General features: G+C 41.3%; 1 protein-coding gene across 1 annotated transcript in view; it reads left to right on the plus strand.

Annotated features, from left to right (window-relative positions):
• LOC124621888 (electron transfer flavoprotein-ubiquinone oxidoreductase, mitochondrial) overlaps positions 1–10,112 on the plus strand; it is a 103,058-nt gene extending 92,946 nt beyond the window's left edge. Inside the window, exon 11 of the mRNA XM_047147358.1 lies at positions 8,632–10,112. Within this exon, the coding sequence (XP_047003314.1) occupies positions 8,632–8,795 (164 nt within the window). The 3' untranslated portion in view covers positions 8,796–10,112. The remainder of the gene's footprint in view (positions 1–8,631) is intronic.
• Positions 10,113–11,974: the final 1,862 nt, after the last annotated feature.

Below are 11,974 nucleotides of genomic sequence, written 5' to 3' on the forward strand. Positions count from 1 at the left end.
TTGAGTGCCAAATAGGAGGAACAGAGTTAGAACAGGTGGACGGTTTCAAGTACTTAGGATGCATATTCTCACAGGATGGCAACATAGTGAAAGAACTGGAAGCGAGGTGTAGCAAAGCTAATGCAGTGAGCGCTCAGCTACGATCTACTCTCTTCTGCAAGGAGGAAGTCAGTACAAAGACAAAGTTATCAGTGCACCGTTCAATCTTTCGACCAACTTTGTTGTATGGGAGCGAAAGCTGGGTGGATTCAGGCTACCTTATCAATAAGGTTGAGGTTACGGATATGAAAGTAGCTAGGATGATTGCAGGTACTAGTAGATGGAAACAATGGCAGGAGGGTGTCCACAATGAGGAAATCAAAGAAAAACTGGGAATGAACTCTATAGATGTAGCACTCAGGGCGAACAGGCTCAGATGGGGGGGGCGGGGAGTCATGTTACACGCATGGGAGAAGCAAGGTTACCCAAGAGACTCATGGGTTCAGCAGTAGAGGGTAGAGTCGGGGTAGACCAAGGAGAAGGTACCTGGATTTGGTTAAGAATGATTTTGAAGTAATAGGCTTAACATCAGAAGAGGCACCAATGTTAGCACTGAATTGGGGATCATGGAGGAATTTTATAAGGGGGACTATGCTCCAGACTGAACGCTGAAAGGCATAATCAGTCTTGGATGATGATGATTATGATTATGATGATGATGATGATGATGATGATGATGATGATGATGATGATTATGATTATGATGATTATGATTATGATGATGATGATGATGATGATGATGATGATGATGATAATGATGATGATGTCGATGTCAGTGACATCCTAAATGATTTCCGTCGACCGCCTTAAACTGATTATCTACGTCGATTATGCCCATACCAGCAAATTAGACAAGGCGAAGGGGACACCAGACAAATCACCTGTTGATGACAATTTTATTATGAGCTGTAAGTCATTGTATATCTCTGGATGCTCTTAATTCTTAAATGTCATGTCATTTAAGTTATTGATTGTCTGTGTTAGCTCAGGATTATTGGCGTTCTCGTGGGTGTTTACTTAATGTACGAGGGGTGTTTGTAAAGTCCCTGCAAAGTCCGAGAGATGGCACCACCAGCGCGTATCGAGGTCATGTTTAGTTAGTAGCATCTTTGGAAAGAACGTACACCAAGTTTCAGCCATATTGGTCTATTTCTTTGTATTTGGCATTCGTGTGAATCAAGGAAGTCGAGTGATTGTCAGAAAATGGACGAAAAAGAATTTCGTGTGGTGATTAAACATTATGAAAGGCAAAACGCCTCAGGAGACTAAAGAGAAGCTTGATAAACATTATGGTGACTCTGTAACTTCGATTAGAACAGTTTATAAGTGGTTTCTAAATTTTCAGAGTGGCCATATGGGCACAAGTAATGCTGAACGTTTTGGGCGCCTTGTGGAGGCTACGACTCCAAAAATCATTGACAAAATCCATGATATGGTGATGGATGACAGAAGAGTTAAGGTGCGTGCGATTGCTATTGCTGTGGGCATCTAGAATGAATGGGTACATAATATTTTGCATAAACATTTGGACATGAGAAAGTTATCCGCAAGATGGATTCCGCGATTGCTCATGCTTGATCAAAAACGGAATCGTGTGAAGTGTTGCAAGGCTGGTTTGCAGCTGTTCAGGAAGAAACCGCAGGACTTTCAGCGTCGTTTCGTCACTATGGTGAAACATGGATACGTTACTATACTCCTGAGACCAAAGAACGATCTAAACAGTGGGTTACCAAGGGAGAATCTGTACCAAGAAAGGCGAAGACCATTCCTTCGGCCGGAAAGGTTATGGCGACTGTCTTTTGGGATTCGCAAGGGATAATCCTCATCGACTATCTGAAAAAGGGTAAAACTATTACAACTGCATATTATTCATCGTTATTTGAACGTTTGTAAACCGAGCTGCAAGAAAAACGCCGGCGATTGGAAAGCAAAAAAGTCATTTTCCATCATGACAATGCACCGGCACACACCTCAGTAGGTGTGGTCGCAGAAGTAATGGAAATAGCATTCCAACTCGTTTCACATCCCCCCCTATCCTCCAGACTTGGCTCCCTCGGACTACTATTTGTTCCCCAATTTGAAGAAATGGCTGGCGGAACAAATATTTTATTCAAACGAGGAGGTGATTGCAGCAACCAATAGCTATTTTGCAGACGTGGACAATTCCTGTTATTCGGAAAGGATCAACAAATTAGAGCAGCGTTGGACGAAGTGTATAATTCTAAAAGGAGACTATGTCGAAAGATAAAAAACACCCCTCGTAATTCATGTAAAGTGTTTAAATAGGGGCGATCAAGAAGTTTCCGTTTGAGGGCGTTTCTGCAGCGTATATGCAACGAATCGCAACTCCGATACGGGTATATAGGCACCAACATGTAGGTAGGGATTGGTGTGGCATTCGTGTCTTTCCGATGTGCGTGCGGTAAAAGCAGAAACGTGAACTATGGCAACGTTATTACCAGATGCGTCCAAACTGGACCAACGTGCATTTTTTTTAATCAGTCGAAGTACAAACACCGGCAGACTCCCATCGGAGAAGGAAAAATGTGTACGAGGCAGCATATCTGTCGAAAACCGATAAGGGATACTGCTGCTTCGTGATAAGCCACGTCCCCATATCTCAAATGTAATAACGCGAAAGTTAGGCCAGCTTAAGTGACACACTCGAGCACTCGCCCTGGAGTCCTAACCCTCCCAATGCGCTTATAACGCGTTCGGTCCCTTAAAAAAGCCCTTGAGGAATCAGTGATTCCTGTCGGACGAAGGATGTGCAGCAGACCGTTCGGCTACGGACTTTTTTAAGCAGCAGGACACGATGTTTTACTAAACTGGTATCTTCAACCCGGTGCGTCGGTGAGTTGATTGTCTCAATACTCACTGCGAATTTGCCCTGGCATATCGATTCTGGACTGTACGGCCTTCCAACGAGAACTTTTTGATCGCCCCCTCACACTGAAACGCAACAAAAAATGGCTCTGAACACTATGGGACTCAACTGCTGAGGTCATTAGTCCCCTAGAACTTGGAACTAGTTAAACCTAACTAACCTAAGGACATCACACACATCCATGCCCGAGGCAGGATTCGAACCTGCGACCGTAGCAGTCTCGCGGTTCCAGACTGCAGCGCCAGAACCGCGCGGCCACTTCGGCCGGCGAAACGCAACACTGAAAACCTATGAGATAGCGTATCGAGTCACAGTGATTCGTTGTCGCATGTTGTAATTTGTTTTTCATCACTGTTGCAAGCAGTCATTCAATGATCTATAGATCATCTCACCTAATGTCATGTAAGCTTTAAGTGCGATCTTCTCCGGTTTCGTCGTTATTTTATTTTACCTCTAGGATGGGTGACTGACAGTTACTCAGGTACTTGCAGCCGGTCACACTATCCATTTCAAAATCTATCAAGACACTTTGTTGAAATGAATCGGAGGGTGTTGATAGACTTGGGTGTTTTATGGCGTCTGTGTGTAAGCTGTGAACCAGGAACTGCTTCCCTCCTTTGCAGTTCACAGATACTTCTGAAACGTTGTGCAATCTTGTACAGGCAATGCTCGCTGTAAATCTATCCCATTCGAAACAAAAGACATAAAGTTAAATTTCGAAAGCAACTTTCTTTGATTAGTAGATGTATTTCTAAAGTAACATCTGACTGGTTTGCTGTAAGAACGATTTAAAAAAAGATAAAGCAACCAAGAGTTGCGAGCACTTACATCTTAAGTCATTTTACTGCGTTGTCGCCAAACGGTGTCATCAACTTACGCATTACATTACATACTCAGCGTGGGACAGGGGATATCTGTTCTTGGCGCCTCCACCTGACGTCCCTCCAAATATAAATCACCATTTGTTGTGTATCGTTGTTTTCTGACGTGTTCCCATCCCAGAGGATCTCCTCACTATGGATCAATTAGAACGAAAAACACGTCTAATCTAATCCGGACTATACTGGCGTCAATTGGCCACATTGATATCTCAGTATTTTCCCATTTTTGTTCAATCATTGAGCATTTGATTGCGGTGCCAGGCGTCGTAATCCGGATGTCAAGCTTTAAGAAGAACAAAGGAAGGGCACATTGACGAGACAAGCACACAGATGGCTTCGTCAGAGCTTGTGGAGATTTTCCACTGCCAGGATATCGAGCACGATGACGTCAAGGCGTTTATAATCGTGGGATGTGGAGGCTTGAGTGAGTGCATTGTTTATTTTTTTTGACCTCGGCTCAGAATCTGCCGGTGCTCGGAAGCAACGCTTTGATATGCAGATGGGGAGACCCTCAGCAAGCCGTGTTAGGCTTGGCGCGTGCGCTATTGATTGCGGGGGCTGGCGTCGGCGGTGTGTCACCTTTTGTTCGCGAGCTCCCCAGACACCCCTCAGGGCACCGAAAAGCAACAGGGGCTGCTCGGCGCCGATGAAAGGCTTGCGCGCGCTGACCGATCGGCCTCGTAATAATGTGATTAGCCGCGTGACTGCGGCAGGCGGCGTGCCACGCGCGGCTCTGTTAATGCTGGGACCTAGCAGGGTGACGGGGGCAGGGGAGCTGCCGCAGCAGACGGTGGCGAATGGGGCTGCGTCCGGGACAGTTGAGCGTCGCCTCGTGGCCGTTTTGTGTTTATAATGACTCGCGACATCTGGCGCATTGAGGATGCGAGCGAACAAAAGCTAGCTGAATGTTGCCAGCAACAGAAGATCAACGTCTACAGACCAACTAGCAAGCTAAATGGCCCAGTGATAAGGCACTGTGTGACGCATGAGATGGATTATTTGCATTTGTTACGTTTTTCTACACCAATAATTAACCATTTTTTGGTCATTTTTATCTCATTTGGTGTGCACGTTCCCCACACCTCAGTCCCCTTTTGGTTATGGGGACACGAAAGAAAGAATACGCCACGCCAGTCAACGATGTGTGTACACAACCGGATCGCGTCTTTAATGAGTGCCAGCAGGTGCAACAACGACCAGTTGTACTTCAAAGGGTGCGTCGTTCCTTATGCCGGGGGGCAGAGGGTTGCATTGTCATGAGTGGACGCCGCGTTGAATATCTCCTGTAAGCTCTTGTTTATCGCAAAAGTAGGCCTTTCCAGACCCAAGTTTATTGGACTCACTTTCCTTGTTTCGAGGAGTACTACCACCTCTCATTTAACTTTTTTTTTTTTTTTACGTCTTGTATATGTCAACCACTTTCATCCACGGAGAGATGATTTTTTCCCTTCAAGAACGCTAATAGTTTAAATTTAATTCTTTGTTAATATTTTGTCACCAAATATTTATCAACGTAGTGTCCATTTCTTCTCCAATTAGAGACCAGGCAGAGTGATACAGCGATAAGACACTTGACTTCATTCGGGAGGATGACAATTAAATTCCCCATCCCTTCATATTGATTTCTGTGGTCTCTCTAAGTTACTTACGGGACTCACAGAGTATCGTTTGACAAGGGAACTGCCCATTTCCTTCCAATTTCTTCTCCAGTCCAAGCTAATGATCTGTCTCTAATGGCCCATTATTGATGAGACATTAAACCCTCACTATCCCCCCCCCCCCTCTTTCCACCAGTTGTAGTGCAATGTAGGCATTTAGTGCTCTTGGCTGGTTAGGTGGTCACTGAGGTTTTTCTAGCATGCTTGATGCAAAATTTATTTGAGTTCAGTCAGAGTCCGCCTGCTTAGCTGGGTGGTAACGTGCTTTCCTCCCATGCAAGTGGGCCCGGGTTCGATTACCGGCAGGGTTGGAGATCTCTGCTTGTGGGCCGGGTGTTGTGTTGTGGTAATTAAATAATTAATTTACTGGTATTTATCAATCGACCCACCTGGATAGCTGCACTTGTCAGCACACTGCTCCCGTGATTCAGGGAGGTGTGCCAGCCCTGGATCGAATATACCTGGTGTAACTAATGATGAGTAAAATGGTAATTCTATTGTTAAAGGCAGAGGAAAGAGTGGATAGGTGGAAAGAGTACACTGAAGGCCTCTATGAGGGGAAGATTTGTCTGACGTGATAGAAGAAGAAACAGGAGTCAATTTAGAAGATATAGGAGATCCAGTATTAGAATCAGAATTTAAGTAAACTTTGAAGGATTTGAGATCAAATAAGACAGAAAGGATAGATAACATTTCATCAGAATTCCTAAAATCAGTGGGGGAAGTGGCAAGAAAACTACTATTCTCGTTGGAGTGTAGAATGTATGAGTCTGGCGACACACCATCTGACTTTCGGAAAAATATCATCCACACAATTCTGAAGACTGCAAGAGCTGACAAGTGTGGGACTTATTGCACAATCAGCATAACAGCTCATGCATACAAGTTGACGACAAGAATAATATACAGAAGAATGAAAAAAAAGGATATGTTAGATGGCGATCAGTTTGGCTTTAGGAAAAGTAAAGGCACCAGAGAGGCATTTCTGACATTGCAGTTGATAATGGAAGCAAGACTAAAGAAAAATAATACACATTCATTGGATTTGTCGACTTGGAAAAAGTGTTCGACAATATAAAATCGTGCAAGATATTCGAAATCCTGAGAAAAATAGGGGTAAGCTCCAGGGAGAGACAGGTAATATACAATGTGTACAAAAGCCAAGAGAGAATTATAAGAGTGGACGACCAAAAACGAAGTGCTTGGATTAAAAAGGGTGTAAGGCAGGGATGTAGTCTTTCACCCCTACTGTTCAATCTTACATCAAAGAAACAGTGGTGGAAATAAAATAAAGGTTCAGGAGTGGAATTAAAATTCAAAGTGAAAGGATATCAACGATATGAGCTGCTGATGACATTGCTATCCTGAGTGAAAGTGAAGAAGAATTACATGATCTGCTGAATGGAATGAACAGTCTAATGAGTACAGAACATGGACTGAGAGTAAACGGGCACTTATGACATCAGCTGTTTTGCGACCTGAAGAAACAATAGTTAACAAACAACTGAGATTAAATCAAAGAAAGACAAAAGTAATGAAACGTAGCAGAAATGAGAACAGCAAGAAACTTGACATCAAGATTGACGTCCACGAAGTAGATGAATTTAAGGAATTCTACTACCCAGGCAGCAAAATAAGCAGTGATGAACAGAGAAAGAAGAACACCAAAAGTGGAATAGAACTGGCAAAAAGGGCATTCCTGGCCCAGAGAAGTCTACTAGTATCAAACATAGGCCTTAACTTGGGGAAGACATTTCTGAGAATGTATGTTTGGAGCACAGCATTCTATGGTAGTGTGAAAACAAGAACAGAAGATAATCGAACCCTTCTCCTCTGAGGTGTTGTGCTACAGGCGAATGTTGAAAATTAGGTGGATTGACAAGATAAGGAATGAAGAGGTTCGGCACAGAATCGAAGAGGAAAGGAATATGTGGGAAGCACTGACAAGGAGAAGGGACAGGATGATAGGCCATCTGTTAGGACACCAGGGAATGACTTCCATGGTATTAGAAGGGATGTAGAGGGCAAAAATGATAGAGGAAGACAGAGACTGGAATACATCCAGCGAATAATTGAGGACGTAGATTGCAAGTGCTACTTTGAAAAAAATGGTTCAAATGGCTCTGAGCACTATGGGACTTAACTTCTGAGGTCATCAGTCCCCTAGAACTTAGAACTACTTAAACCTAACTAACCTAAGGACATCACACACACCCATGACCGAGGCAGGATTCGAACCTGCGACCGTAGCAGTCGCGCAGTTCCAGACTGTAGCGCCTAGAACCGCTCGGCCACCCCGGCCAGCTGCTACTTTGAGATGAGGAGGCTGACACAGGAAAGGAATTCATAGTGGGCCACTCCAAAGACTGACTCAAAAGGATTGGTCTTTCCCTTAGAATTACTGAAGTGCTTGAGAGACTGAACAATGTCAGAAATATTCCACATTGCATGTTATAGAATATCAATAACTCAGACTTCAAAAAGACTGTAGTAATTCATGTTTCACAAAAGATAGGTGCTGAGCATTGCGTTACTACACCATCAGTTTAATTTAATAAGTAATACTTGCAAAATGCTGACATGAATTATCTAACTAGGAACAAATAGAAAAAAAATTGTGGAAACTGACCTTAAGGGTGAACAATTTGGGATCCAGACAAATCAAACAAACATACAATGTAGTGCTGACTTATGACATTATCTTAGAAGATAATCAGTGGAAAATCCAGGATGGAATATAACAATATTATGAAAAGGAAAGTTGCTACTCACCATATAGTGGAGATGCTGAGTTGCAGATAGACACAACAAAATGACAGACAGTCTTTTTGTTGTGCCTATCTGTGACTCAGCATCTCCACTAAATGTTGCGTAGCAACTTACCTTTTCATAATATTGTTATCTTAGAAGATAAATGGAGAAATTCACATCTATATGTAGAACATACATAAATTTAGAGAAGGCTTTTGACTGAACAGTGTATGCTGTGAACAGCGATTTGCAGTTTCATATAATGAAATAATTTGTAGATCTAGCACCTAATGAGCTATTTATTTAATATCTTCCTATTTTTTGTGGAACTTGCAGAAATTTCTATAGTCTTTATTTTAATTGACTTGTAAATAATGTAACACATTTTAATGTGAAAAAATTCCTTCCCTTCCAGGAGTGTATGAATTTGTTCCACTTGAAGATGGCACTGGGCAGAGATTGCAGATAAATGCACAAAACTGCATCCACTGCAAAACTTGTGACATTAAAGACCCAAGCCAGAACATCAATTGGGTGGTACCAGAAGGTGGTGGTGGACCAGCCTATGATGGAATGTAAATGCAGAGTACCACATGGCATCATGCAGAGTCAGCATCTTTTCATCAAAGATTACTGGTTATCCGGTTAAAATAAATCACATGCCTATGTTTTTTTTTATTTATCTGACATTTTTTTCATTGTATTGAGTTTTTGGCTTATGACTTTATGTTTAAGTGATCGGTGACTTTTGTGGCATGATTCTCACACTGATAATTATAATGTGTCATTGCTTGTAATTGTATCATTGTCAGTTCAATATAATATTACATCTAATGAGGTATTTATACAGAAATAATGAAAGTGATCATGTATTTGCGGTGATTCTTTAAACTCAATTCAAACTGAGTTAAATGAACAATAATTCATTTGAATAATTTATGACACAAAGAAACCTAAGCAACTTCTTCAACATCTTTACAGTCAGCTTGTTATCTTACAGAGTCAAAATTTACTGGCATTGGTCACTCTGAAGATCAACAACAGATTCCTACAGAATGTTGAATCAGACTACTTGTGATTTCAGTGTATGACCCTCTACAACGCACGAACCTGCATGATGCCAGCTTTGACTTCTTGCCTTCAAATCAATACAAATGAGCAACTGGTGCAATAGAATTAATAAACTGTTAACCTCTTCACAATTTTCTCTAATTACAATAATTTGTTCCTGGATTATGGAAAGCTGCTAATGGAGATAAGTTGCACTGAAGACTGACATCAGTTATTATATAAGTGAATTCCAATTATTCTGGGCACATTGTGCAAAAGTTCACAGACAGTTAATATTCAGTTTTTCTTGATTTTTTTTATTGGTCACTGTAACAGCTTCATGAAACAGCCTAAATTTACCATGTTTGGCAGATAATAAAACAAATTAATGTTCAGTAAATATTATGGCAGCTAGATTAATTTATTCTTGTACATGATCTGCCTAACAGATAAGATACAAGAGCTTTTTTTAATTCAATCTTAAGAAGAAAGTACACAAGTCTATAGCCATTATATCATATATTATGATAAAAAATTAATGGTGACTGTGAGAAAACATCATGTATATTTTTCATTCTCTTTTGTGCATGATAACTCGTGTGACATATTTCACGTGGTAATTTTTGAAAACACTATAAACGTAAACTCATATCTTATATTCTCTTGGATAGGAGAATGATAAGAACTCAACATATTTCATCCAAGTTGTTCATGGATTAAATATAATTGGCACTTTTTAGGCAATTGATTATAAGTATCTTTCTTGTGTTGTTATTTTTATATATTTTTGTAGTAAAATTGTTCATTTTTAAGAAGTAAATTTTATTTTTTTGAGAAAGTTATTAATTGGGTGTCATGCATCTAATTTTGTTACTGTGTTAACTTTTTCATATTACCAGTTTTTTACTCTCAAAACAGTCAGTTTTTTAGTCTTTAAACAGTCTCAGATCCTTTATAGATGTCATATTTTCTAGTTAAATGTGCAAAATGGAAACACAATAGATGTAGTTTCTTAAGGGTGATATTTTCACTATTTTTCATCTTTATCACTTTTTCTAATAACTGTAAAGGAAAAAGCGTATGTAGCTTACAATTCAAAGTTCATCAATGATATGAAGATGTGGGCAATCCAAATGCATTGGGGTAGGGAACATTTTTCTCTTAGCGTTCTTTGTGGCATTGGCATTGGGAGCCAAAATCTTTATTGAGTGCAACAGGTTGCCCAGAAGGGTTGTGCCATGGGCCATTGTGGTGTAGCGGAGTAATGGGATGGAGACAACGTAGACTTGCATGGCGGAAGGTGGCACCATCGTCAGATACGGCAATGGGGAGCATCAGAAGGTGTAACTGGGTGTGTTGCCTAAGGACTCAGTTTGGTGGCAACAATATGCAGGGCACAGAACTGGCATGGCTGACGCAGCTGGTAACACCAGGTGCAAGTGGGGTGAAAGGGTGAGAGCAGCAAATGCGGTATGTCGTACAATGCCTATGGCCCCAGTACTGGGGGTATGGTGCAAGGAAACACAGTTGCCCGTCACAGCAGGCATAGCCATGGCTGCAGATGACAAAAATGGAATGGTAGTGAAAGTCACATATGGAATATAAGTTGCCTCAACCACAGTATATAGAGCATAGCAGTTTGGGGGACGTGGTAATGTCTGGTCCGAAACACACATGAGGCAGAGGTTCAAGTATGTGAGCAGCTCCAGTCCAGGTGGAGATGCAGAGTGTGGGATGCCAAAACCACACTGTTCTGAAGCGGTATAGGTTATGCCACCTGGATATGATAAAATGACGGGTGGACCTCTATGTTTTAATGGTTATTTGCACTGTATGTTGTGCTGGGTTTTAACAATCTTGATGTGAAATGCCTTGTGGAAGCATTTGGAAATGTGTTTGTAATGGAGGGAGGTCCATTGTGCATAGTAAACAACACTGCCATTCGAAAAATTTTTGCTGAGACAAAACAAATGGTGAGACAGTCCGGGTTCACCAATGAGGATATTACATATGACAATGATGTAGATTACACTAATAATAGTCAACCATGTGGTGATTTGAGTAGATTTATTCAACATGAGAACACATTACAACACAAAACTTTACAAAGTATGGTGGGAAAAAGATCCGGGAAGAGAGATAAGTCAAAAAAGTCAGTGTAGAAGAGAATAAAAGACTAGTGAATATGCTTTGCTTGCCACGAACCCGTATCTGGAAGGCATTCCCCTCTCCACCACATAGGGTGGTACCAGGACTTGCAGGTCCAGGCAGTCAATGTCAACTCCATAACTTATATCTTTTTGGCGAGAAGTTTTATTGGGAGACAAATGCCATTCTCTGGGAGAGAACTACAGTAACATCAACTGGACCTTTGCGAGTGAAAATTTCAAACGTGCTTAAGGCTCAGGTAGAAATGTTTTAGTGTCTTTCATCCTAAACGATTAAGCAGTGTATTTTAGGCATTACTTGTGGTTTTGCTTACTCTTTTGAACATGTAATGGTTTTCATTTCTTGAAACTGTAATACTGCAATAGTTTTCTTGGATATCTCTTATTTATGTGATGGTGAGCCGGTACTGCAGCATCCTTCTCCTACTAAAAGGTAATATTGTTTCTCTAAACCCAGCAGCGTGGTTACAACCATTGTACTTAAAAGAGACTTGAGTGACTTACCATACTAAAAACATATCCAGTATGTGCCACATTGGA

The sequence above is a fragment of the Schistocerca americana genome, chromosome 7, assembly GCF_021461395.2.
Source record: "Schistocerca americana isolate TAMUIC-IGC-003095 chromosome 7, iqSchAmer2.1, whole genome shotgun sequence".
In the NCBI taxonomy this organism is placed as follows: Eukaryota; Metazoa; Arthropoda; class Insecta; order Orthoptera; family Acrididae; genus Schistocerca; species Schistocerca americana.